Here is a 26,444-nt window from a genome sequence, read left to right as displayed (position 1 = left end):
CAAACGTCCAATACTTTTTTGCACTTTTTCGGTGGGTGTTTAAACATTAAAGATGGTGAGAAAAAATGTGAAAATGAGAAGGGTGCAAATAGTTTTTCATGGGGCTGTAGGTCTTTGATGAGCATTTTCTGGCTGCTTAATGTTGTTAGTTCCTGTGCGAATCCTGTACAGTTATCTTCATTAAAGTGGGTGTGAAATCTGCAGTTATAAGCTCGCCGCTCATGGTAGCTGGGAAATATCCCTTGTTTCCAATGTACAATACAGTGTAGTCTTATATGTCAACCCAGAGTCATTTGTTTTATTCACCAGGAGAGCCAAAACACTGGTAAATTTTGCACACAGCTCATGTTGCTGACTTCTCTCGCAAAAAAATTCAGTCATTCTCACAAACAAAGAATTGCCTGAAATGGCTGTCCGCAATACAATACACTAAAACGCAAGGGAAAACTATTGGACCTTTGAGTTGTTCATTAATCAAGATGTGTGTCAATCAATACTGATGAGCACTGTTTATTGTGTAGATTTTTGTGTATCCCAATTTCACTGTATGAATGTTTTGCTCTGTATCTCAGCAGACGAGGCAAGAGGGACTTCTCCCATTGACCATGCAGCATGGATGAAAGCGCTGGCCGTCACTCGTCTACACAGTATGAACAAAAACAAAAAGTATACAAATTCAGACGGGGGTTTCTAACTTTTTGATGTGTGGATTTGATTGAAGATGTGCTGGCAAAGTAAAGCACTGAAACAGCATAGAGAAACAATGCTTCCTTTGCAGCCTTCGTCTCTGGGCTTGAAAGACAAAGGCCATAGAGTAGTTGAAAGGCTGAATTTGGGTACTTGAATATTACTGCCGAGCCCTCAACTAATGGATGCCATGGTTTTTCCTGAAGTTTCTATTCTCATGGAGATACTGTGTGAAAGTCTATCAAGTCAGTTTTAGTGCGGGTCATATTTTGTGACTAGAAGTTGTGCAAGTGTGGTCAAGAGGAAACAACAAAGATTGCCGCCAGCAGAAATAAATATAAGGCAAGCTTGTATTGACAAAGTATCAAATGGGTAAGTTGTATGAAAAGACCTGTGTATGAAAAGACCAAACAAATATAGTTTGTTTGTTCAATTGATTGATTGGTTAATTAATTGATTGTTTTTTTGAGCCTACCCCCTCCTCGTAATGATGAAAATGACAAAGTCCAAAGCTCCAATATGGCAAAAGGGTTTGTGACAGGAAATACATGTTGGAGTAGACCCACTGCAAGTAGCTTTGCTGTTAGATCGGACAAACTTTGTTCTCTGGAATGGGGAGTTGAGCAAAGGAGCCACAGTCAGTCTGAGAATCTTCAGACCTGGGTGATCCTGTACCACCAATGGGGATACGGGCCGCAATGGCAGCCATTTCTCCTGTTTGACTGTCTGCGGTGGTTCCTGGTCGCTCTGATGTCTGGTTCATGTTGCTTTCCGGCATCGCCACAATCCCAGTGAAGAGCTGGATGATGCACTTCCTGAACTAAACACAAATCAAAAGCAACACAAGTCTTCATTGAATGCATCCTTATATGTTATGCAGTTTTTACTGTATATTCAAAAATTAATTCAAACTTCAGTGACTTGATACCACCGGCTTATGTGTGTAACCAAGCCCTTGTCCTATACAGTATGTTCTTTTCCTGCACCTCATTTAAAATCTATGTATGACAAAACCTTAACTGACTTCAAAATATTACCTGATATTGCCCTTAAATTTAAGAGCCTGTTTGAGGTCCTGCATACTTCTAGAAGCTGCTCGTTATAATATTGTACCTATTTTCTTTTCTTGTCATCATTGTGAGGATGCACATACAATAAACTCAGTTCAGATTAAAACAAAACAAGAAAATTGTGAGCACTAACATCATTTGGAGTAATTTGAAATGTATTTTTTTATTTTTATTGGCATCCATACACTTTTTTTAATGGATAAGAGTCAGAGTGAGAGCTGGAATCTTTTCAGGTTACTTGTGATGTCATTGGGTGTGAATGGGGCATTAAATGACAAACGAGCCTGCACCGTCACTACATTGTGTATGCCCTGCTTTTACTCATAGTTCTTTCTTCTTTTCCTTTTGGCTTGTCTCGTTAGGGGTCACCATAGCATGTTATCTTTTTCCATCTAAACCTATCTCCTCCCCACCACCTCCCCTCCTCGCTACTATCGAACACCAACTGCCCTCATGACTTCCCTCACAACATCCATGAACTTTCTCTTCGGTCTTCCTCTTGCTCTTTTGCCTGGCAGTTCCATCCTCAGCACCCTTCTACCAATATACTTACTCTCTCACCTCTGAACATGTCCAAACCATCTAAATCTGCTCTCTCTAACCTTGTCTCTAAAACATCCAACTTTGGCTGTCCCTCTAATGAGCTCATTTCTAATCCTATCCAACCTGTTCACCACAAGCGAGAACCTCACCATCTTCATTTCTGTCACCTCTAGTTCTGCTTCCTGTTGTCTCTTCAGTGCCGCCGTCTCTAACCCGTACATCATGGCCAGCCTCACCACTGTTCTATAAACTTTGCCCTTCATCCTAGCAGAGACTCTTCTGTCAAATAACACTCCTGACACCTTCCGCCAACTGTTCCAATCTGCTTAGACACGTTTCTTCACTTCCTTACCACCCTCACCATTGCTCTGGATTGTTGACCCAAAGTATTAGAAGTTGTCCACCCTCGCTATCTCTTCTCCCTGGAGCCTCGCTCTTCTGCTCCACCCCTCTCATTCACGCACATATATTCCGTTTTACTTCAGCTAATCTTCATTCCTCTCCTTTCCAGTGCATGCCTCCATCTTTCTAATTGTTCCCACACCTGCTCCCATCTGCGAACAAGGGGATTCCAGTCTAACCTCATCTGTCAGCCTATCCATTACCACAGCAAACAGCTTAGAGCTGATACTTGATGCAGTCCCACCCCCACCTTAAATTCTCTGTCACACCTACAGCATACCTCACCACTGTTCTGCTTCCCTCATCCATTTTGTACTATTCTTAGATATTTCTCCGTCACACCAGATTTACGCATGCAGTACCACAGTTCCTCTCTTTCTATTCTGTCATACACTTTCTCTAGATCCACAGTGGTACTTTTTCTTGACATGAAACCATACTGTTTCCCCCGGATACTTACTTTAGTCCTGAGGCGAGCCTCCACTACTGTTTCCCATAAATTCATTGTATGGCTCATCAACTTTATTCCTCTATAATTCACACAGCTCTGCACATTGCCTTTGTTCTTAAAAATGGGGATTAGCACACTTTTCCTCCATTCTTAAGCCATCTTCTCAATCGGTAGTATTCTGTTAAATAAATTGGTCAAGAATGCCACAGCCACCTCTCCAAATTACTTCCATACCTCCACAGGTATCTCATCATGACCAACTGCCTTTCCATTCTTCATCATCTTTCGTGCCTTTATAACTTCCCTCTTACCAATCATTGCCACTTCCTGGTCCTTCAAACTTGCCTCTTGTACTCTTCCTTCTCTCTCATTTTCTTCATTCATCAACCCAAAGTATTCTTTCCATCTATTTAGCACACTACTGGCAACAATCAACACATTTCCATCTCTATCCTTGACCACCCTTACCTGCTGCACATCCTTCCCATCTCTATCCCTCTGTGTGGCCAACCTGTAGAGATGCTTTTCTCCTTCTTCTGTCTAACCTAGTGTACATGTCATTATTTGCCTCTTGTTTACCCTTCGCCACCTCTACCTTTGCCCTACGTCGCATCTCAGTGTATTTCTTTTGCCTCTCCTCAGTCCTCTCAGTGTCACACTTCTTCTCTTCTGCTAATCTCTTTCCTTGTATGACTTGTATTTTGGGGTTCCACCAGCAAGTCTCCTTCTCCCCTTTTCCTACCAGAAGAAATACCAAGTACTCTCTTGCTTGTCTATCTAATCACCTTGACTGTAGTAGTCCAGTCTTCCGGGAGCTCCTCCTATCCATCGAGAGCCTATCTCACCTCTTTCCGAAAAGCATCACAACATTCTTCCTTTCTCAGCTTCCCCCACATGGTTTTCTATCTTTGGATGCTGTACTCACCCATCACTTCTTCGTCCCCCCTGTTCCCTTCACCAATATGTCCATTACAATCTGCACCAATCACAACTAACCTTTCTGTCTGGGATGCTCAGAACTACTTTATGTAGTTTCTTCCAGAATTTCTCTTTCAACTCTAGGTCATATCCTACCTGTGGGTGTGGGGCATAGCCGCTAATCACATTACACATAACACCCTCAATTTCAAATTTCAGCCTCATCACTCAATCTGATACTCTTTTCACCTCCAAAACACTCTTAGCCAGCTCGTCCTTTACAATAACGTCTACTCCATTTCTCTTCCCATCTACTCCATAGTAAAATAATTTAAACCCTGCTCCTAAACTTCTAGCCTTACTACATTTCCACCTGCTCTCTTGGATGCACAATATATCAACCTTTCTCCTAATCATCATCTCAACCAACTCCAGAGCTTTTCCTTTCATAATCTCAACATTCAAAGTCCCTAGACTCAGTTGTAGGCTCTTTGCATTCCTCTTCTTCTTCTTTTGATGAATCCGGTTTTGTCCTCTTCTTTGTCTTCGACCCACAGTAGCTGAATTTTCACTGACGACCTGCAGGTTAATGGTGCCGGTGGCGGTCATTTTTAACCCTGGCCATGACCGATCAGGTGTGGGATTCTTTAGATGAATGCTCATATTTTTTTGGCACAGTTTTTACGCCAGATGCCCTTCCCAATGCAACCCTCTGCATTTTTCCAGGCTTGGAACCGGCCTACAGATTGCACTGGCTTGTGCCCCCATTGGGGTGCATTCCTGCTTTTCTTCTTCTTCTTCTTCTTCTTCTTCTTCTTTCCTTTCAGCTTGTCCTGTTATGGGTCACCACAACGTGTTATCTTTTTTCATCTAAGGCTATCTCGTGCATCTTCCTCACTAACACCCACAGTCCTCATGTCCTCTCTCACCACATCCATCAACATTTTCTTTGGTCTTCCTCTCACTCTTTTGCCTGGCAGCTCCATCCTCAGCACCCTTCAACCAATATACTCACTCTCTCGCCACTGGACACGTCCAAACCATCAAAGTCTGCTCCCTCTAACCTTGTCTCCAAAATATCCAACTTTGGCTGTCCCTCTAATGAACTCATTTCTAATCCTATTCAACCTGCTCACTCCGAGCTCCGAGTCCAGTAGTGCTTTCTGTTGTTTCTTCAGTGCTACCGTCTCTAATCCATACATCATGGCCGGCTTCATCGCTGTTTTATAAAGTTGCCTGTCATCCTAGCAGAGACTCTTCTGACGCATTCCTGCTTTTACTCCTAGTTATTTTCTCATATTCAATACCACAACAAAATATGAAATGACCTCACTCGAGATGGAGTACATTCTCTTTAGAGACTGTACCAGTGTGGAAAAGTCTTCACATTGGTATCTTCTCTTGAGGAACAAAATGTGTTTTTTTGTCTTCTTTTACTTAAAACACAAGTTTAAAAACATATCACAATCTTGTACCCATTTCAGAATGCCAATTCAAGACAGCTGTTTCTCTGCTAATTGTCCTGTGAGGGTATATGTAATGTACTGAAACAAAATGGGCAGGGAAGTCTACCCACAAATTTGCTGGCTGTGGTCGGCAGCAGGACAGGCAGAGTGTGAAGTTGAAGACCGGAGACCCAATTCCCACAGCCCTTTCTGTTAAACTCAAGTGACGTGGTCCCAGACTCTGGTGCTGACTTCGCAATGTATGTAATTATTTCAATGTGCGAAGCGACGACAGCTGTGTGAATGTCCTCTACAGACACTCAAATGTGCCTTTCCAGTTATTAATACATAAATATAAATACACAATTACAGTAGCAAGAAATACAGCTGTAGTACAATATGTATGCCAGTCCCAGGCCTGGTTATGTCAGGAAGAGCATTCAACTTAAAACTTGACTAAACAAATGATAGCATTCATCCAAAGAATTCCATAGTCACCATGTTTGCAGTGGTGAAGAATAGGCTACCAGATGAGGTTCAAGTGAATCCCTCTGGACTAGGATGTTCACAGATGACTTTGTGAGCTCCATGTAAGAAAGTATGAACCAGGTGAAGGAACAATAAGAAAAGGTGCAGGCATACACAGGAAAGTGGAGGAACAAAGATTAGCTGAAATAAAATATAATATATGTGCATGAATAAGAGAGAGGGAGAAGAGATACCAAGACCGTAGGGCTTTATAAACCTGGTGTGTTGTGTGAGAAAAAAATGGATGGATGGATGATGGATGGATATGAAGCTGGATTGAGATGATAAACATACAATTTCACACATTCACAGATTATTGAATGTCAAGGTGTGTCCAAACTGCTGAATAACATTGTATGTACAGGAAATTGCATAAAGACAAATGACTGATTTTGAAAATTAAGTGCACAGTTTTCACCAAAGGAGAATGTGAGCCATTTTTCCATAGAAGTGGTCTTTGCCCAGCAGAAAATGAGTAGCAAATAGCTATCAGCTGATGATTCCAAATGTTAATTAAATGTTAAAGGTTGTTTTTCTACCTTGGAAAATTATAGTAAAGCCCTGCAGAGTCCAAGGATTCTTGCCCAGGTCGTATTTTGAGATAAGATCAAAAGGTGATGGAAAATGACTCAAAGTGACTGAAGGTGACAGGCATGAGCATTTCACGGAAACAATCGTTCCGTTACCGTGTCATTACCCAGCCGGAGAAAAAAACGGAACTGAAAGTCCGTTTCCCAGATCTCAGGGCTTACTTTTAATAAAATTCGCCCATGTGTGGAATGTAAAACAAGTTCTCAACGAAATAAAACAATCTGTATAAAACGAACCTGCATGAACCCCTTTATTTTTAATTAAAACGGCCAGCTTTGTCAGTGTGGTTTACAAACAGCAACAGTTTCTTATTCTGAAGTACATGTAAAAACCGGTTCCCATGAGCATTATCTATGGGAACCGAAAAATCGTTTCCCACCGTTTTCCAGGACAAAAATCAACGGAACCGGAAGATCGGTTACCATACTTGCCGAAATCCTCATGCCTGAGGTGATATATGTATTGTGTTCCGCGACATCCACTGGAAAAATATTTTGCAGTTTGGTGAAATTTGGTCAAAATAATTTGGGACTGAATTTAATGCAGCTGGCATGTGTTTGGTTCTTGCTATGTAACTTTTAGATGTAAATGTGGAGGGTTGACTGTTGATAGACGTTCTTTGATTTATAGCAAACAATTAACAGTGTAGTCCACCCTTAACTTCCAGAATTGGATAGAGTCCAGGTCTCTGTGACCCTAGAGCGGGTAAGTGGAAGAAAATTTATTGATCGATTGAAGGACTATAGTATAGTATAGTTTAGTATAGTAAAGGCACCTTAGCAATAGTTTCTATGATTAAACGTCTTCCAATCACATTACTGTCAACATTTGTTCAATCTTCTTCTTTCCTTTCGGTTTGTCCCGTTAGGGGTCGCCACAGCGTGTCATCTTTTTCCATCTTAGCCTATCTTCTGCATCTTCCTCTCTAACCCCAACTGCCCTCATGTCTTCCCTCACCACATCCATAAACCTTCTCTTTGGTCTTCCTCTTGCTCTTTTGCCTGGCAGCTCCATCCTCAGCACCCTTCCACCAATATACTCACTCTCTCGCCTCTGAATATGTCCAAACCATTGAAGTCTGCTCTCTCAAATTTTGTCTCAGAAACATCCAACATCTTCATTTCTGCTACCTCCAGTTCTGCTTCCTGTTGTTTCTTCAGTGCCACCGTCTCTAATCCGTACATCATGGCAGGCCTCACCACTGTTTTGTAAACATTGCCCTTCATCCGAGCAGAGAGTCTTCTGTCACATAACACACCAGACACCCTCCGCCATCTGTTCCAACCTGCTTGGACCCATTTCTTCACTTCCTTACCACACTCACCATTGCTCTGGATTGTTGACCCTAAATATTTGAAGTCCTCAACCCTCGCTATCTCTTCTCCCTGTCGCCTCACTCTTCCCCCTCCACATTTCTCATTCACGCACATGTATTCTGTTTTACTTCGGCTAATCTTCATTCCTCTCCTTTCCAGTGCATGTCTCCATCTTTCTAATTGTTCCTCTGCATGCTCCCTGCTTTCACTTCATATCACAATATCATCTGCGAACATCATGGTCCAAGGGGATTTCAGTCTAACCTCATCTGTCAGCCTATTCATTACCACTGCAAACAGGAAGGGGCTCAGACCTGATCCCTGATGCAGTCCCACCTCCACCTTAAATTCTTCTGTCACACCTACAGCACACCTCACCATTGTTCTGCTGCCATCATACATGTCCTGTACTATTTTAACATACTTCTCTTCCACACCAGACCTACGCACGCAGTACTACATTTCCTCTCTTGGTACTCTGTCATAGGCTTTCTCTAGATCCACAAAGACACAATGTAGCTCCTTCTGACCTTCTCTGTACTTTTCCACTAGCATCCTCAAGGCAAATAATGCATCTGTGGTACTCTTTCTAGGCATGAAACCATACTGTTGCTCGCAGATACTTACTTCTGTCCTGAGTCTAGCCTCCACTACTCTTTCCCATAACTTCATTGTGTGGCTCATCAACTTTATTCCTCTATAATTCCCACAGCTCTGAACATCACCTTTGTTCTTAAAAATGGGAACTACAACACTTATCCTCCATTCTTCAGGCATCTTTTCGCCCGCTAGTATTCTGTTGAATAAAGTTGGTCAAAAACTCCACAGCCATCTCTCCAAATTGCTTCCATACCTCTACCGGTATGTCATCAGGACCAACTGCCTTTCCATTTTTCATCCTTTGTAGTGGCTTTGTGACTTCCCCCTTACTAATCATTGCCACTTCCTGATCCTTCACACGTGCCTCTTCAACTCTTCCTTCTCTCTCATTTTCTTCATTCATCAACTTCTCAAAGTATCCTTTCCATCTATTAGTACACCCACTGTCCCACTTCATCTTTGCTAATCTCTTTCCTTGTATGACTCCCTGTATTTTGGGGTTCCACCACCAAGTCTCCTTCTCCCCTTTCCTACCAGATGACACACCAAGTACTCTCCTGTCTGTCTCTCTGATTACCTTGACTGTCGTAGTCCAGTCTTCCGTGAGCTTCTGCTGTCCATCGAGAGCCTGTCTCACCTCTTTCCGTAAGGCCGCACAACATTCTTCCTTTCTCAGCTTCCACCACATGGTTCTCTGCTCTACCTTTGTCTTCTTAATCTTCCTACCCACCACCAGAGTCATCCTACACACCACCATCCTACGGTGTCGAGCTACACTCTCCCCTACCACTACTTTACAGTCAGTAATCTCCTTCAGATTACATCGTCTGCACAAAATATAATCCACCTGCGTGCTTCTACCTCCGCTCTTGCAGGTCACTATATGTTCCTTCCTCTTCTGGAAATAAGTGTGCACTACTGCCATCTCCATCCTTTTTGCAAAGTCCACCACCATCTGTCCCTCAAAGTTCCTTTCCTGGATGCTGTACTTACCCATCACTTTCTTCATCGCCCCTGTTTCTTTTACCAATATGTCCATAACAATCTGCACCAATCACAACCCTCTCGCTGTCTGGGATGCTCAGAACTACTTCATCTAGTTCCTTCCAGAATTTCTCTTTCAACTCTAGGTCACATCCTACCTGTGGGGCATAGCCGCTAACCACATTACTCCTCATCACTTGATCTGATACTCTTTTCACCTCCAAGACATTCTTAGCCAACTCTTCCTTCCTAAAATAACCCCTACTCCATTTCTCTTCCCATTTACTCCGTGGTAGAATAATTTAAACTCTGCTCCTAAACTTCTAGCCTTACTACCTTTCTACCTGCTCTCTTGGATGCACAGAATATCAACCTTTCTCCTAATCATCATGTCAACCAACTCCTGAGCTTTTCCTGTCATAGTCCCAACATTCAAAGTCCCTACACTCAGTTGTAGGCTCTGTGCATTCCTCTTTTTCTTCTTTACTCCTCTTCTTTGTCTTTGACCCAGAGTGGCTGAATTTCCACCGACGCCCTACTGGTTAGCAGTGCCGGGGGCGGGCGTTGTTAACCCGGGCCACGACCGATCCGGTATGGAATTCTGTAGATGAACGCTCATATTTGTTTGGCACAGTTTTTATGCCAGATGCCCTTGCTGATGCAACCCTCTGCATTTATCCGGGGTTGGGACCGGCCTACAGATTGCACTGGTTTGTGCCCCCATAGGGCTGCATTCAATATTTGTTCAATATTGAGGCAAATAATGTCTCCCTCTCACTCACATCTCTTGACAGCACAGTACAAATTGTAACAAGAAAAACAGGACTCGAATGTTCCTAGCAGTAAACAGCCGCAATAACTAACTTTACAAGCACCCCATACTGTAGGTGGCTTAAGCATTTTTCAACAGTGTCTCATACGGACAATTGTACCAACTGAATTGTACATTTTATTTATTCATATGACATGCATTATTTAAAAACAAGCAAACCTCTCCAATAATATATACCACTCGGGATTCACTTCCCATTTTCATCTGCCGAATACATGTAGTGATATGTCTGAGAGGAAGTGTTACCTGTCTGTTCATAAATACGTAGATGATTGGGTTGTACACCGCAGCTGTCTTGGAGAAAAAGGCAGGGATAGAGGCCAACCTGGCATCCAGTTCAATAGTTGGATGAATCGTAACTAGTATAGCAAAGACTGCATATGGTGTCCATGCCACCATGAATGCAATAATCATGACGACCACCATACAGGTCACCTGACGCTCAGGTTTCCTGGCAGTGGCCAGACGACCATGGGACACCTAGAGGGGGGAAAAAAAAAGGGTGTTGATTTTATTTGAATTTTAGACATTGCTAATAGGATTTCCATCCATCCATTATCTTAGCCGCTTATCCTCACAAGGGTCGCAGAAGTGCTGGATACTATCCCAGCTGTCAACGGACAGGAGGCGGGGTACACCCTGAACTGGTTGCCAGCCAATTGCAGGGCACATAGAGAGAAACAGCTGCACTCACAATAAGACCTAGCGGCTATTTAGAGCGTCCAATTAATGTTGCATGTTTTGAGGATATGGAAGGAAACCGGAGTGCAGGTACGGGAAGAACATGCAAACTAAACACAGGGAGGGCTAGGATTGAACCCGGGTCCTCAGAACTGTAAGGTCAATGCTTTCCAGCTGCTCCACCATGCTGCCCGAATAGGATTTTTACAAGTTAAAATAAAGAGTAGTCAAGGCTGGTTTTAAGTACAGTTTGCAGTGATTCCCAACCAGTGTGCTGTGAGAACTCTTCAGGTGTGCTGCTAGAAATGATCGAAATTCACTAAATTGGTGAGAAAATTATAATCTATGAAACCTAATGGATCTTTCTTCATTTATGCATGCCACTGATGTAGAGTGAGAGACAGAACAAATAAATGCTCTTCTATTAGACGGCCGAAAATACATAACTGACAGCTGTATCCATATTTTGTAGCATTTACGTTTTTAGGTGTGCTGTCAGATTTTTCAAATATGAAATGTGCCCCTTGATCCAATAAAGGTTTAAAATCACTGGACTATTGCATTCCTTTGTGCATCTCTGATGGCCCCAAAAATGCAACCAAAAAATAGTAGAATAAAAATACAAAACCAAAGCGTCGCCTAACATTAGAATGACATTGCAATAATAAAAACTTGCATGACCTGCCTACTTTCTTGATCTTGTAGCCAGTAGTTTTTAAGTATCATTGATATTGAAAATGTGATAATTAAATATCATTTTAAAGTAAAATTTATAGATTGGCGGTACAGAGCAGCTGCAAAGCATTAGCCTCACAGTTCTGAGGACCCGGGTTCATTCCAGACCCCGCCCGTGTGGAGTTTGCATGTTCTCCCTATGCCTGCATGGGTTTTCTCTGGGTTATCCATTTTCCTCCCACATCCCAAAAACATGCATTCATTGGAGACTCTAAATTGCCCATAGATATGATTGTAAGTGTGGCTGTTTGTCTCCATGTGCCCTGAGATTAGCTGGCAACCAGTTTCGAATGTACCTGCCCGTTGACAGCCGGGATAGGATCCAGCACTCCCTTGACCCTTGTGAGAATAAGCGGCAAAGAAAATGGATGGATGGACAATGAGATAAAGGCATCATAATTATTACTGAATTTTCTATAGCACTCATCCTAAAATCGCAGGTGGACTGGAGCCTATTTAAGCTGACCTTGGATGAGAAGCGGGACACACTCTGGACTGGTCGCCATCCAATCACAAGGCACACACAGACAAACAACCAGTTTATGCACTCAACCCTCTGGTTCATTGCGCTGTAGTGCTTTTGTCGTGCAATGCATCAGAGGGTTTAAAAAAAGAAAACAATGAAATGTAATACAAATATGGTATCTCCTGGATATAATGACAGATTTAGTCACTCGTAGTGTGGGGAGGAATGCGTCACTGCGGAATTGTCTTCTCAAATAAGAGAAATAAAAAAAGGCGATGCACTCCCCACTTATACATAGCACTGACCTTCCGGAGCTTCTTCAGGAGCTTTCCATAGCAGAAGAAGATAAGTCCAAGAGGCAGAATGAAACAAGTGGAGAAGAAAGTGATGATGTAGCTGTGGTCAGTGACATCGGATGAATACCTGGGAGGCACAGAACCATTTAGCTCCATTTAATTCCACTGTAACCAAAACAAAAACAAAAAAAAAAACAGTGTATTCACATTAGGAACTAAATATATTTTGAAGATGATTCTTGCACGTGTTAACCCTGATATATTCATATTTTGTATCCATCCATTTTATTAGCCACTTATCCTCACAAGGGTCGCAGAAGTGCTGGATCCTATCCCAGCTGTCAACGGACAGGGGGCGGGGTACACCCTGAACTGGTTGCCAGCCAATCGCATCGAAACAGCCACACTCACAATCACACCGTAGGGCAATTTAGAGTGTCCAATTAATGTTGCATCTTTGCGGGATGTGGGAGGAAACCGGAGTCCCCGGAGAAAACCCTCACAGGTACAAGGACAACATGCAAACTCCACACAGGAAGGGCCGGGATTGAACCCAAGTCCTCAGAACTGGGAGGCCAACACTTTCCAGCTGCTCCAGCATGCCGCTTCTTTATGGTTATGTTTTGTTTAATGATGATTCTTGTGTGAATGCTTGACAGTTTAATTTCAAACCCATGCCTGCGCCTTCATGTTTTCTTTAAAGTATATAACATCTTACAAATTCTGCCTGGGTAATCAAACAAAAGAACAAGTGGGCGTTTTCTCATATATTAAATAAACTAGGGCTGTAAGTTTCAAAATAAGAATAAGTAAATAATAAAGTGTGACATCTTCAAATAGCTAATAATAAATAATAAACCCCAACCTTAACTTCAGAATAATTAATTGTCAAAAACTAACACAATGCTAATTACACTTCATGTTTGATCATGTGATTACAAGCAAAATCATGTATTGTAAATTGCATAATATGTGGGGAGTTCTCCAGAATTTTGAGCTCATTTTTGGGAGTAATTTTACATGTGTGTTCAATCTACACAAGAGATTAATTATGTTACTAGGAATATTCAGTATGATCTATATTTTTACATTTTTGGGCAACCAAAGTTGATTTCCTGACCTGATACTTTCCAGCAGTCCCGCGACGCGTGTGAGGATAAGCGGCTCAGAAACTGGATGGAAAATGGATATTACATCACATCATATAACACATTATATCCATCCATTGTTTGAGCCCCTTATCCTCACGGGGGTCACGGGAGTGCTGGAGCTTAACCCTGGTGGAGGAGACGGGCTACACCCTGAAATGGTTGCCAGCCATTCGCAAGGCACATAGAGACAAAGAGTCACACTCACAGTTACATCTTGGGGCAATGTAGAGTGTCCAACTAATCACTAATTTAGAAAAGGCTTCCAGTCCCCGTACTGGTGACAACAAATCGAGGAGGCTCCGACCTGCACGACCATACAATAAATAAATCCTGCTGAATTTGGACTGAATGTGGTGAATACTTGACGTGGGACACCCCTGGTGACGAATTCAGGTGACTAAAATCATCATCTGTGTAATCTTAGTACCCAAATTGGAGCTGTATTCAGTGAAGGTGCACGGCCTAGCCTAGCCTAGACTAGCTCCTTAACATTAAGTCGCATACGTAATCAAATATTTGCTGAGGAGGTAAACATCAAACGCTAGTACTTACATGACGTACAAAACCGATGTATCGTAAACAACGAGGACCGTGAGTACTTATTAGGAAGTTGGGCGAGTGAGGAACTTAATTATAGGCCCAGACTACCTTAGCTTAGTAGGCTAACAACGAGGCGAGTTTGTGATCAATCCATGCTGTGGAAGAAACATCGAATGTGAGTAACTTCATAACTTGTATGAGGGCTGTGAGGATTTACAGGAAATTTAACAAGTCTTATCTTAGTACATCTTAGTACCCAAATTGGAGCCGTATCGTTCGCATTGAAGCTGCACGGCCCAAGTTAGCCTAGCTTAGCGCTAACAACATTATCTTCGTTGCGTATACAATGAGGACCAAAGATCGACCGTGGACCCAACCCAACCTTTAACTACTAGAGTGAGGGCCATGGTGGTTTGAATTCCTTCCATCCACATATCCTTTAAATCGCCATATCCTTTATAATTTCACACGTGTAGGATGTGATTTGTGTACCATAGGTTCTGATTGTGTTTATCTGTTGACTGTGTTTATGTGATTGCTTTCATTTGACCTTAACTCTAAAATAGATTAGGCAGTATGTGATTTGTGTATCTTATGTGCTGACTTTATTTATTTGATTGCTTCTTCTTTTCTTTCTTTTTTTTTTGACTATCTGCAGCCCGTTGGGCAGCACAATATTGTGCAAGCTGTCCACTGGTCCCAAGCCCAAATAAATGCAAAGGGTTCCGTCAGGAAGGGCATCCGGCGTAAAACTATGCCAAACACATAGGAGCGTTCATCATATGAATTCCATAACAGTTAGGTTGTGGCCCTAGCTACCTACGCCCCTCCCCTGAACTGGTAATCTGCAAGGTGTAGGTAGAAATTCAGATAATGTAGGTCGAAGACAAAAAAAGAGGGGGAAAGCGGATTAGTCAGAAGAAGAGGAATGCACAAGCCCTACAGCTGTGTGTAGCAACTTTGAATGTTGGGAGTATGACAGGAAAAGCTCAGGAGCTAGTTGACGTGATGATTAGCAGAAAGGTTGATATATTGTGCATCCAAGAGAGCAAGTGGAAAGGGAGTAAAGCTAGAAGTTTAGGAGCAGGGTTTAAATTATTCTACCACGGAGCAGATGGTGGAGTAGGGGTTATTCTAAAAGAAGAGCTGGCTAAGAATGTCTTGGAGGTGAAAAGAGTATGAGATCGAGTGATGAAGATGAAATTGAAATTGAGGGTATTATGTATAATGTGATTTGGCCCACAGGTAGTATGTGGCCTTGACTTGAAAGAGAAATTCTGGAAGGAACTAGATGAAGGTGTCCTGGGCATCCCAGAAAGAGAGTGAATTGTGATTGGTACAGATTTCAATGGACATGTTAGCGAAGAAAACATGAGCGATGAAGTAGTAATGGGTAAGTACAGCATTCAGCAAAGGAACTTTGAGAGGCAGATTGCGGTGGACTTTGCAAAAATGATGGAATTGGCAGTGGTGAACACTTATTTCCAGAAGAGACAGGAACATAGAGTGACCTACAAGAGCGGAGGTAGAAGCACACAGGTGAATTATATTTTGTGCAGACGATGTCATCTGAAGGAGGTTACCGACTGTAAGGTAGTGGTGGGGGAGAGTGTAGCTCAACAGCATAGGATGGTGGTGTGTAGGATGACTCTGGTAGCAGGTAGGAATACTAAGAGGACAAAGGTAGAGCAGAGAATCACGTGGTGGAAGTTGAGAAAGGAAGAATGTTGTGTGACCTTTTGGAAAGAGGTGACACAGGCTCTAGGTGGACAGGAAGAACTCCCAGAACAATGGAATACTACTGCCAATGTATTATATATAGAGCAGAAGAGGCAAGCATGAATGGCCAGGAAGTGGCAATGATTAGTAAGGGGGAAGTTAGAAAGACACTGAACAGAATGAAAAATGGAAAGACAGTTGGTCCCGATGACATACCAGTAGAGGTATGGAAGGAATTTGGTGAGGTGGCTGTGGAGTTTTTGACCATTTTATTCAAGAAAATATTAGCGGGAGAGAAGATGCTAGAAGAATGGTGGAAAAGTGTGCTAGTCTCCCTTTTTAAGAACGAAGGTGATGTTCAGAACTGTGGAAACTACAGAGGAATAAAGTTGAAGAGCGACAAAGTTATGGAAAAGAATAGTGGAGGCTACACTCAGGACAGAAGTCTGGTTTCATACCTTGAAAGAGTACCACAGATGTATTATTTGCCTTGAGGATGCTCGTGAAAAATACAGAGAAGGTCAGACAGAGCTGCATTGTGTTTTTGTAGACCTAGAGAAAGCCTATGACACAGTACCAAGAGAGGAACTGTGGTACTATATGCACAAGTAGGTGGGACTGCATCAGGGATCCGCGCTGAGCCCCTTTCTGGTGTTCTATGTGACAGCAGAGTCTCCGCTCGGATGATGGGCAAAGTTTATAAAATCGTGATGAGGACCGACATGACGTACGGATTAGAGACTGTGGCTCTGAAGGAACAACAGGAAGCAGAACTGGAGGTAGCAGAAATGAATATGCTGAGGTTCTCGCCTGGATTGAGCAAATTGGATAGGATTAGAGGGACAGCCAAAGTTGGATGTTATGGAGACTCTGTTAGAGAGAGCAGACTTCAATGGTTTGGACATGTCCAGAGGCGGGAGAGTGAGTATATTGGTGGAAGGGTGCTGAGGATGGAGCTGCCAGGCAAAAGAGCAAGAGGAAGACTAAAGAAAAGGTGGATGGATGTTGTGAAGGAGGACATGAGGACAGTGGGTGTTAGAGAGGAGCATGCACGAGATAGGCTTAGATTGCAAAAAACGACACACTGTGGCAACTCCTAACGGGACAAACCGAAAGAAAAAGAAGAAGAAGAAGAAGAACTAATGTCACATGATTTTGGGATGTGGGAGGAAATCGGAATGCCCAGAGAAAACCCACGCAGGGACGGGGACAACATGCAAATTCCACACAGGCAGGGCCAGGATTGAACCCTCGATCTCAGAACTGTGAGGCTTAAACTTTGGAACACCATGTTCCCTACATAACAACTATATACGTATATATAATCTCTCTCTCTCTCTCTCTCTCTCTCTCTCTCTCTCTCTCTCTCTCTCTCTCTCTCTCTCTCTCTCTCACTCACTCACTCTGTGTCTCTCACACTCTCTCTCTCTCTCTCTCTCTCAGTTGTTTACTATCCAGTCATAATAGATAAGAGGTGGGATGAGCATTGGCAATCTCTTTCTTTATAATGCTTTATTTAAAAAGCACCAAAACAAACTGGCCAGTTGGGAACGCGTCGTCACACAACTTTGCATTATTGACGTATCGGCCATCATTAGATTTGATCAGCTAAGACCGAATCACAGCCGTGATGATATACAGTACAGCGTCACTCCTTCTCGACTAATACAACTTCATTATGCAAATTTGCGACAGAGGTAAGGACAGGGGGGACCTGATATCATAATAACATTGTATCTAAACCGACTCCAGCTTTTCTTGATTGATTTGTACAATTAGAGGAACCACTAAGTGCGTGTGGGAGTGCATGCCAGCGTACCTGCATTCTGGATAATTCTATTGATTTCAATAGAGACTGGTGTAGCACTCTAACTGTACTTAGCTTTCCATTGATAGTTGCTATTTCATCCTTAAAAAGCATTTTTTTCACCTGTGTAGTAAAATGCAGTTCACATGTACACAAATCCAGATCATTTTCAACTTGACAAGAAACTGATGCGACTGATGGCTTCAACCCTTGTCAGTGTTTTATGACATGCACTTGAATGCAGCAATTTAACAGAACTGTTTGGCAAGAAATGTTATTTTAGTTCTGTGGTGTGATGTGGTGACATAGTCTCCAGTCACCTGTGACCCAGAAGAGGTTGTTTTTACCTCTTGTGCTTTTTCTCCTATAGTTTGCATTATTACATCCTGATAGAATCGTTTTCATTTTTTTCTACAACAATGGCAATAAAGGCCCATTTTAATCATTCATAGGACCCATTTTAACACAGTGGCACTTGAACAGGTAGGGGAAGATGTTTTAAATTCACTTTCTTAAATCCACTATTTATATATTATATTATGAGACAAAATGCATGATTTTGGTAAATTTGATTTGAGCACATTTTGACAGATTCCTAGATTTGTGGTGGTCTTAGATGCATTCCATTCATAAATATGTGAACAGCAGCCATAAAAAACTCTGAATCATAGTATGAATCAATTTATTGAATTATTATTCTCATCCTACCAGCCAGCATGCAGCTATAGGGGGCATAGGAATGAGGATATAGACATGAGTTGCACGGACATATTTAACTTATCGCCACTTCATTCTCGATTTAATAAAGTTTGCCGATCACAATATCTGTTGCAACACAGATCAAAAGCAGCAACAATGTTCCAGTTACATGTGGCACGCTGTGTCCTTTTCCCCAAAAATGTCTCCCTGTGAGACTGTACTGCACCGCATTTAAAGGAAATGAGAAGAGCCGATTTGAATGGTGGCAAAAGAAGTCCACGGACACAAGCACACACACACACACACTGGTACAGCGTCCTCTTCCTTTAATATGTCGGCTTGGATGTATGCAAAATTATGAAAATCCTGTCTAATTTGTCAGATTTACAAATATTTTTACCAAAGAAAATCTGGTCATGTGGTGACCTTGAGCAAAGCACTGAATGACCTGATTGCTCAGGGCGTGCTTCAATTTGCATTGCTCCCTCACTCTGATATCTTTTCCTTGTTTTACACTTAATTCATTGTTTTTTGATGCAATCCTTTCCAATTGTGATTTATGCTTGACTGTTATATGAGACTGTGTGATTTCTTTCTTTAACTCGGAATCTTATGTCCCCCTGCTGGCAAAGAAACAAGTAGGAGTTTGACCAAACTTTTGAATTGCCTTCATTTTGCAGATGGCTTTCCAACTGTCTCCAATCCAAGCTGTAAAATGATATTTTTCAATGACTTCATCCATGTGTCTGTCCAAAACGTAATTTGGTGGAAATTTGCAGGTAATTCTGAAGTAAAGAGCTAAATAGCCTCAGTTGTTTCATTTCTTCTTTTTTTCTCGAGTCAATCTGCAAACCAATTGCTATTTTTCAACATACGCTTTTAAGAACTTCAAAGGAACCAGCACTCAATATTAAAACGTACTCAGTGATGATACGAGGACACACACCTAAATTAGGCTTTTAAAATGGATCCTGACTGTGCATGTGGGAGTACGCTAACATTCAGGTACCAAATGCTATTTTTTTTCCCTCAAACAACTCACAGATAGATGCATCATGTTGTTTTTGTTTGTGTCTCCCTAAGGTGAGTTCTTGATTATTGTGTCTAAAGCTGGGATGTCAAAATAATTCCTAGCACAGGCCACATCGTTGCTACAGTTTCTCTCAGAGGCACGTTTTGATCATGAAATAGTGTAAATCGCCTGATCAGAAATAAGGATAATTCTTTTAGTATTTTTCAAGGAGTTGTGTAAAAAAAAAATGCTTGCAATATTTACACATTATTTACTCCACACCATGAGATAAAATTTAGTTGCACCTTTAAGTATAAAGTAAGAGTTGATGTGAATGATTTGCTTTTGATCTTGACATAAAATGATGTAAAAGGGATATGATCTCAGTAGGCGGCATGGTGGGGCAGCTGGAAAGTGTTGGCCTCACAGTTCTGAGGACCCGGCTTCAATCCTGGCCCTCCCTGTGTGGAGGTTGCATGTTCTCCCCGTGCCTACATGGGTTTTCTCTGGCCACTCTGGCTTCCTCCCACATCCCAAAAACATGCAACAGTAATTGGACACTAAATTGGCTCTAAGTGTGATTGTGACTGCAGCTGTTTGTCTCTATGTGCCCTGCGAGTGGCTGGCAACCAGTTCAGGGTGTACCCCGCCTCCTGCCCGAGACGAAGAGGCAGAAATATTAACCACCATGCAACCATATCCAAGAAAAGCTGTGAGTCAACTTAGTGTACGTTAAGGTCAAAGTTGCACATACAGTGGTTGAGACAAGGGCATTTCTTACCAGTCAGGCTCACAGGTAGTTCCAATCTTGCTGACAGTGTATCTGTTCCAGCCTAGCACTGGAGGGAAGGTCCAAACAAAGGAAAAAATCCAGACGAAGAGCAGACCCATGATGGCGTGTTTGGCTTGCAGTCGAATGTTACCCAGAGGTCGGCAGATCACAAAGAATCGTTCAAAGGACAGAACCGCCAGAGACCACAGGGCTACAATTCCTGAAGCAAACAGCAGGAGGTCAGTCACAGAGGCCCAGCAACAGAAGACCAAGGCAGTAGATACGAACGTTTTGAAGGGATATTTTCAACAGAATCGTCACAATTTTCTGCCTATATATTTTATATTAAACTCTGAGAATTCTCTCAGTCAGTGAGTGAACTTTAACGGAAATAGGATTATTAAAACAATCCTATGTCTGGGAAGAATGTAACATTTTACAGCCACAAAACAAATCATTTTGCCCAAACTCTATTTGCAAAAAGTCAAAATATCCATCCATCCAACAACACTCACAATTACACCTCGGGGCAATTTAGAGTGTTCAATTAATGTTGCATGTTTTTAGGATGTGGGAGAAAACCGAAGTGGCCGGAGAAAACGAACGCAGGCACTGGGAGAACTTGCAAACTCCACACAGGCGGGGCCAGGATTGAATTTGGAAACTCAGAACTGCGAGGCCAATGCTTTCCGGTTGATCCACCGTGCCGCCAAGTCAAAAATAGGACATTCATAAATCATGTGACATATTTAGTCAATGATGAAGCAATGCAGTCACCTCAAAGTGTTCAGACTTTCCATTACTGAGCTTTGCAGGAGACAACACCATCCTCATATGAAAGTAAATTTTAATATCTGTGATCATATCTGCTCAGTGCTTCTTATTTGTTATCCAATTCAATCATTAAATTACAAAAAAAGATTTCCTTCATGTTATATGTTCAGCATGTGTGATGGATGTAATTTCTGCATCTGCTAATCTTTTTGAAATGGCTTCCCGCTCTTAACTGACAATTTTGATTACGCTTTATTATATTAAGCTTTGGGCGGAAAGGTGGAGCAACTGGTTAGAGCATTGGCCTTAAAGTTCTGAGGACCGGGGTGCAATTTCCGTCTGTGTGGTGTTTGCATGTTCTCCCCGTGCCTGCGTGCATTTTCTCCGGGCACTCTGGTTACCTCCCACATTCCAAAAACATGCAACATTAATTGGACACTCTAAATTGCCCCTAGGTGAGATTATAAGTGCGACTGTTGTCTGTCTGGTCTATGACAATAGTCTTACTGTACCCTGCCACCTGCCTGATGACAGCTGGGATAGGCTCCAGCACTCCTGCAACCCTTGTGAGGATAAGCGGCTCAGAAAACGGATGGATGGATGGATGTTTACTTTGCAATATCTGGAGTTGGATGGTCTGTTTACAACTCTTATGGTGTTCTAGCTATTTGTTTGGAACAGATCTCGCTTCTGTGAAACCAACGATGTGCAAGTAAGGTACTAATGCTAGAAATAGTTAAATGAAGCAGAGTGGTTGAATTAGGCTCCCTTACGATGGACTAAAAAAAACCTCCCTTTAATTATGGTAATAACTCATTCTCACCAAGCGGGTAATTACCTTTCTCTGCACAACCAGTGTCAGTGTCTGAGCTTAGTCCAGAGGAAGAAAAGGAGTGGTGAAAACCAATATGTTAAATTCTGTTTCACGTGTCAAAATATGAGCTGATAAAAAGATTCACTAATGAAACTGGCACTTTTGTGTCTTTTTTTTTTAACCATGAAAGTCAAAATGGCGCATTGGGTTAGAGAAACATTCACATGAACATCAATTTATCTTATTACCTAGGCCTTTTTAATCTATTCAATCCTGACATTGTGTGCAAAATAATTGGGAAGCTCTTCATTTGGCTCATTTTAATCCATTTCTAATTTGTCTTTACACGCCAACGCAGGTGCCCACAAACAGCGAAACAGATCTAGGACCCTAAAATGAGACTGGTCACGACTGAATTCTCCAGTACTATGGATGACATCCATCCATTTTCTGTACCCCTTATCCTCACTAGGGTGCAGACGCATGGAGCCTATCCCAGCTATCTTCAGAGAAGAGGCGGGGTACACCCTGAACTGATTGCCATCCAATCGCAGCTATTGATTACACATCACTAACTGAATACCCTCAGGGGTAATGTATTATGTAAAATGTTTTATTTTGGTCATCTTCGAACCACATGAACTCTGATTTAGTCAGATCCCAAACACCGGGCACTCAATTGCGTTTACTAGACACACTGCATGCGATGCCAGAGGCTTTGTTCTGTATTATTTACTAATCTTTGACTAACATCTCAAATACCCTGCAGTAAATTATAACTTCACTCATACTAAACTGTTTGCAGATCTATTTGCAAAGGCTGTAAAAGTTTCTGCTTCAGGTAGCACTGATGGTTTTCACTTTGTATAATTCGGGAGGGCACAGCAAGCACAGAAAAAAATTAATTGAAGTGATGGAATTAGAAGTGTTAGTGGAAGAGTTACCAAGTTGGTTATATTTTTTTTTTGGCTGCAATAAATTTAGTGAAGTCAGTACTGCATAAAAGACATTTTGTTCGATTGGATGTGTTCTGAGTTTTCATTCTGTGTGAAATTGTATTTAAAACCTCAGACCACCCCCCCCAACCTAAAGTCCCCTTTAAACAACCATTTACACTCACATTCACACCTACGGGCAATTTAGAGTCTTCAATCAACCTGAGTACCTACAGAAAACTCACAGAGACACAGAGAGAACATACAAACTCCACACAAGCAAGGCTAGGATTTCTACCTAGGTCCTCAGAACTGTGAGTCACATGTGCTAACCTGTTTGCATTGTGCTGTCCTGGAAAAGGCCAACAAATGTCGATTGCTAGTCAGTGTGATGAAATGATCCAGAAGCAAGGAAATACAGCATTGAAGAGTATTGTCACAGTATTGTCACAGGTTTCCAAGTCATCCCGTAGCTCACTCAGAAGCTCCAAAAACTGCATCACTGAATCAAAGGTTTGTCCCATTAATTTTTGCTCACGGCATTTTAAAAATCAGTTTGCCCAGTCGCCTCTCATTTTGCTTGTTCTTACTTTGTCTTTTAGATACTAAATTAACCATTACAATTCAAAGTTTGGCTACAGAATCTTGGGTGTGCCTAGTTTGTAAATCAGCTTTCACATTACAATTGCATGAGCCATCACATTTGCGTCTGTTTTTGTAAGCACAAACCATGAGTTAATCACGCCCACTGTTGTTTTATGCCACCATTAAAGCTGCCCTTTCTGCAGCTATTTGTTTCAAAAATATCTTATATCTTAATCATGCTGCTGTGGGTAAGTAGTCACAATTCCCCAAAGAACAATATCCATGTATACAGGAAAATGTATTACTAAGACATTTTCTCTCAAGTTACTTTGCATTTGCGGCATTTTGAAACATCTGTAATACTCAATACATTAACAGTTTTTATATGCACAAGTGAACACAGCACATTGTAATTTTGCTCCGAGGATTTGAGTTAGTAATACAGGAACCTTAATTTTGCATGATATCTTTACATAATTGTGTTAGATTTATCATAGTGTCTGCATAATATTTTAACTTTTTTTCATTGACCGAAACATTTCCATATTTTGTAATTAGGAAATCCTTTGATTAATTCATCTGCAACCTGACGGGCATTCATGGTGCCGAGGTAGGATTTTTAACTTTATTACCAAATCCAATTGGGAGCCTTTGCCTCAATTAACTTTTACTGTATTCTGACCTCAGCAGACACTCAGCACAGATCTTGGACCAGTTTGCGGACTTTGTTGAAGATCATTTATGGTCATGGTGCTAGTAACTCACTTATGATAAATTGTCCATAGTGATAGACTGCTAACATCTGCTGAGCACATGAAATTCTCCGTTTTGGGCAAGCAGAATTTGTTTTGAGTGTTCAATTTTAAGCATATTTCCAGAGAACAGGGACACCTGCACAGTTAAGTAATGTCCAAAATGAACTGTATAAAAATATCTCAAGCAAAGTAAAACTGCTTAGTTTTGAGTTACACTCATTCAACAGCATGTGTATTATTACAGCAGCAGATAGTAATGTATCATCTATTTTTTTATTTTTTTCTGTCTCTGCTTAAGCCTGGATGAGCGGGTCAGAATCCCCCACCCCACATGTTATTACATTGTCCAGTCAAGTGTACCTGTGCATATAATTAGGTCTTATTTTAATGTTCCACGATGACTATTGTGAGTATAATTGGAGCTCGGGTCTGTTCTTTAATTCTGATGACTATTTTTGAATGGGAGATCATTCTTGAAGACTCTTGACTGGGTCTGCTGCTCTATTATGGCACAGAAGGTATAAACAGATGTTACAGTAAGTAATGATGAGGTGTCATCAGTACTCATTTGTGTCATGCGGAGCTTGTTATTAATCATATTTAAATCTGTTTGACGGAAACAATGTTCCAAAACATTTGACCTTGCAGGTGGAAGTTCACACACAACCAGCATCAAGGATCAAGTCACTGTGCACATCTCAAGTCTTAACCAGTCTAAGGAAAGTCCCGAGTCAATTTGTCTTAAATACATTACATCAAGAAAAGGTTATTGTGAAGCAAGTGGAATTATTAATCCAGTCTAACCTGCATTGTCAGGTCCTCATAAACAGAAGCGAAATCAGGTCAAATTATATTATTGACCAATGTACCGTATCTAACCTATAGTGTAATAACTCCCAAGATAATACGCGCCAATTAAGGACAACTTCATAACACGTTTTCAATATCTGTTCAATATCTGAGTGTCTGTCAAAACTTTTACTCTCAAAACAACTTCAGCTTGGTTTCTTGGTTGTTCTTTTAGTTTCAAGCTGACAAGCACAATACAGCATTATTTCACAAAGTCACTTGTGTAACACAACCATGCAACGGGTGAAAGTAATAAGATAAGCACCTACCGAAAAAAGTCACAGCAAAGCCCTCCACCACACAAGCCCAACGGCCCAGGAAGAAATACCCTCTGGCATTAGTCAGGAAACTTATGAGTCCTCCTGTGAGGGAGACTAGAAAGTCAGCTATGGCCAAATTCACTATGATGTAGTTCAGTGGCTGTCTGAGTTGTTTGAACTTGTATGTGGCAAACATGACGAGAAAGTTTTCGCTCAGAGAAAGAGAGGTGACCACAAACATGAGCAGCGCCAAAATGGTGAAGTTCCACGGCGCGATGTTCTGGATGGGTCCAGTGAACGGGTCATCGATCGGGTTCAGCTCAGCCGCCACAGTGTAGGACACCGCGTTCACGGACAAACTTAAAGCCTCCATAGTCCATGACCACAGTGCAGACTACTTGCTTGCTGCCTCTGACGCAGACAAAATCAGGATTTTGCTCATATTGTCAACTTTACGCCAGACGCGCTCGCCGCGATTAGGGCGCAAGTTGCGCGCCGCCACGCTCGTTTAATCAAGTTTATGCGTTGACATCCATGCCATCCGAAAAGCATGACAGACCAGCGAAGAGCGTGAAAACTCAACGGAAAGTGGAAGCTGTAGTAATAAAAAGAGCAAAAAGCAAAACAAAACAAGAAAAGCGTGAGCGCAGAGGAGAGAGAGCCGCGGCGACGTGCGCGCTGGACTCGACGCTCGCAGGGAGCAAGAGCACGAGGAAGCTGCCGCTGGCGTCTTTCAGTCTCTTTTATAGGCTGATGAGGATGCGCTTCTGCCCTTTCGGCCGGTGAGCACGCACTGGACCCATCCTCCTCCAACATCCACTCACGCTTCATTACCTCCACCAAGGGGATGATTACAAGTAATCATTAAAGGGTTAAATGTTTGCAGCTTGCTTTGTTTTCGAACATTCAGGTAGGGGATCAGCGTGCTTAAATACATACATACATGCATACACACATACATACATAATCATTTCAAAATTACTCTTACATTATTTGTCATCTATTACATATTTTTTACTCAACAAAGAGTACATGGAGCATCAATGTCTATTTAATATAAATTGTATTTCATAATTCTTAAAGTCATCTGATGTTGTGGGACCAATTTCCAGACTGACATTTTTCATGTACATCTTGTACAAGAGGCATAATTAGTTCCAAGACTAAATTTGTATCTCAGTTTACTCTTATATCAAATGTATTTTCCCTATTGAAATTATTTAATTG

The 26,444-nt window shown here is 41.8% G+C and overlaps 1 protein-coding gene across 1 annotated transcript; it reads right to left on the bottom strand.

The window, feature by feature from the left end:
* Positions 1–1,270: 1,270 nt before the first annotated feature.
* Positions 1,271–25,605, bottom strand: valopa (vertebrate ancient long opsin a). Its single transcript, XM_061836740.1, has 5 exons — positions 25,227–25,605; positions 20,255–20,465; positions 12,555–12,672; positions 10,614–10,847; positions 1,271–1,507 (listed from the first exon to the last, which is right to left on the bottom strand). Exons 1-5 carry the CDS (start codon positions 25,588–25,590, stop codon positions 1,271–1,273), a joined length of 1,164 nt encoding a protein of 387 aa, XP_061692724.1. The 5' UTR covers positions 25,591–25,605.
* Between the last annotated feature and the right edge of the window lie 839 nt (positions 25,606–26,444).

The sequence above is a fragment of the Syngnathoides biaculeatus genome, chromosome 12, assembly GCF_019802595.1.
Source record: "Syngnathoides biaculeatus isolate LvHL_M chromosome 12, ASM1980259v1, whole genome shotgun sequence".
Taxonomy (NCBI): domain Eukaryota; kingdom Metazoa; phylum Chordata; class Actinopteri; order Syngnathiformes; family Syngnathidae; genus Syngnathoides; species Syngnathoides biaculeatus.
Note: the sequence above shows the minus strand (reverse complement) of the source record. Positions and strands in the feature narration are given on the sequence as shown.

What these genes read in the sequence shown, in the direction of transcription:
- valopa (XM_061836740.1), bottom strand. Translation starts at nt 25,590, where the DNA reads ATGGAGGCTTTAAGTTTGTCCGTGAACGCGGTGTCCTACACTGTGGCG. An exon ending in CTTTGCTGTGACTTTTTTCG is followed by an intron (nt 20,466 to 25,226) that starts GTAGGTGCTTAT and finishes TGTTTGCTTCAG; the next exon opens with GAATTGTAGCCCTGTGGTCT. An exon ending in TCCTGAAGAAGCTCCGGAAG is followed by an intron (nt 10,848 to 12,554) that starts GTCAGTGCTATG and finishes TCCCCCCTCTAG; the next exon opens with GTGTCCCATGGTCGTCTGGC.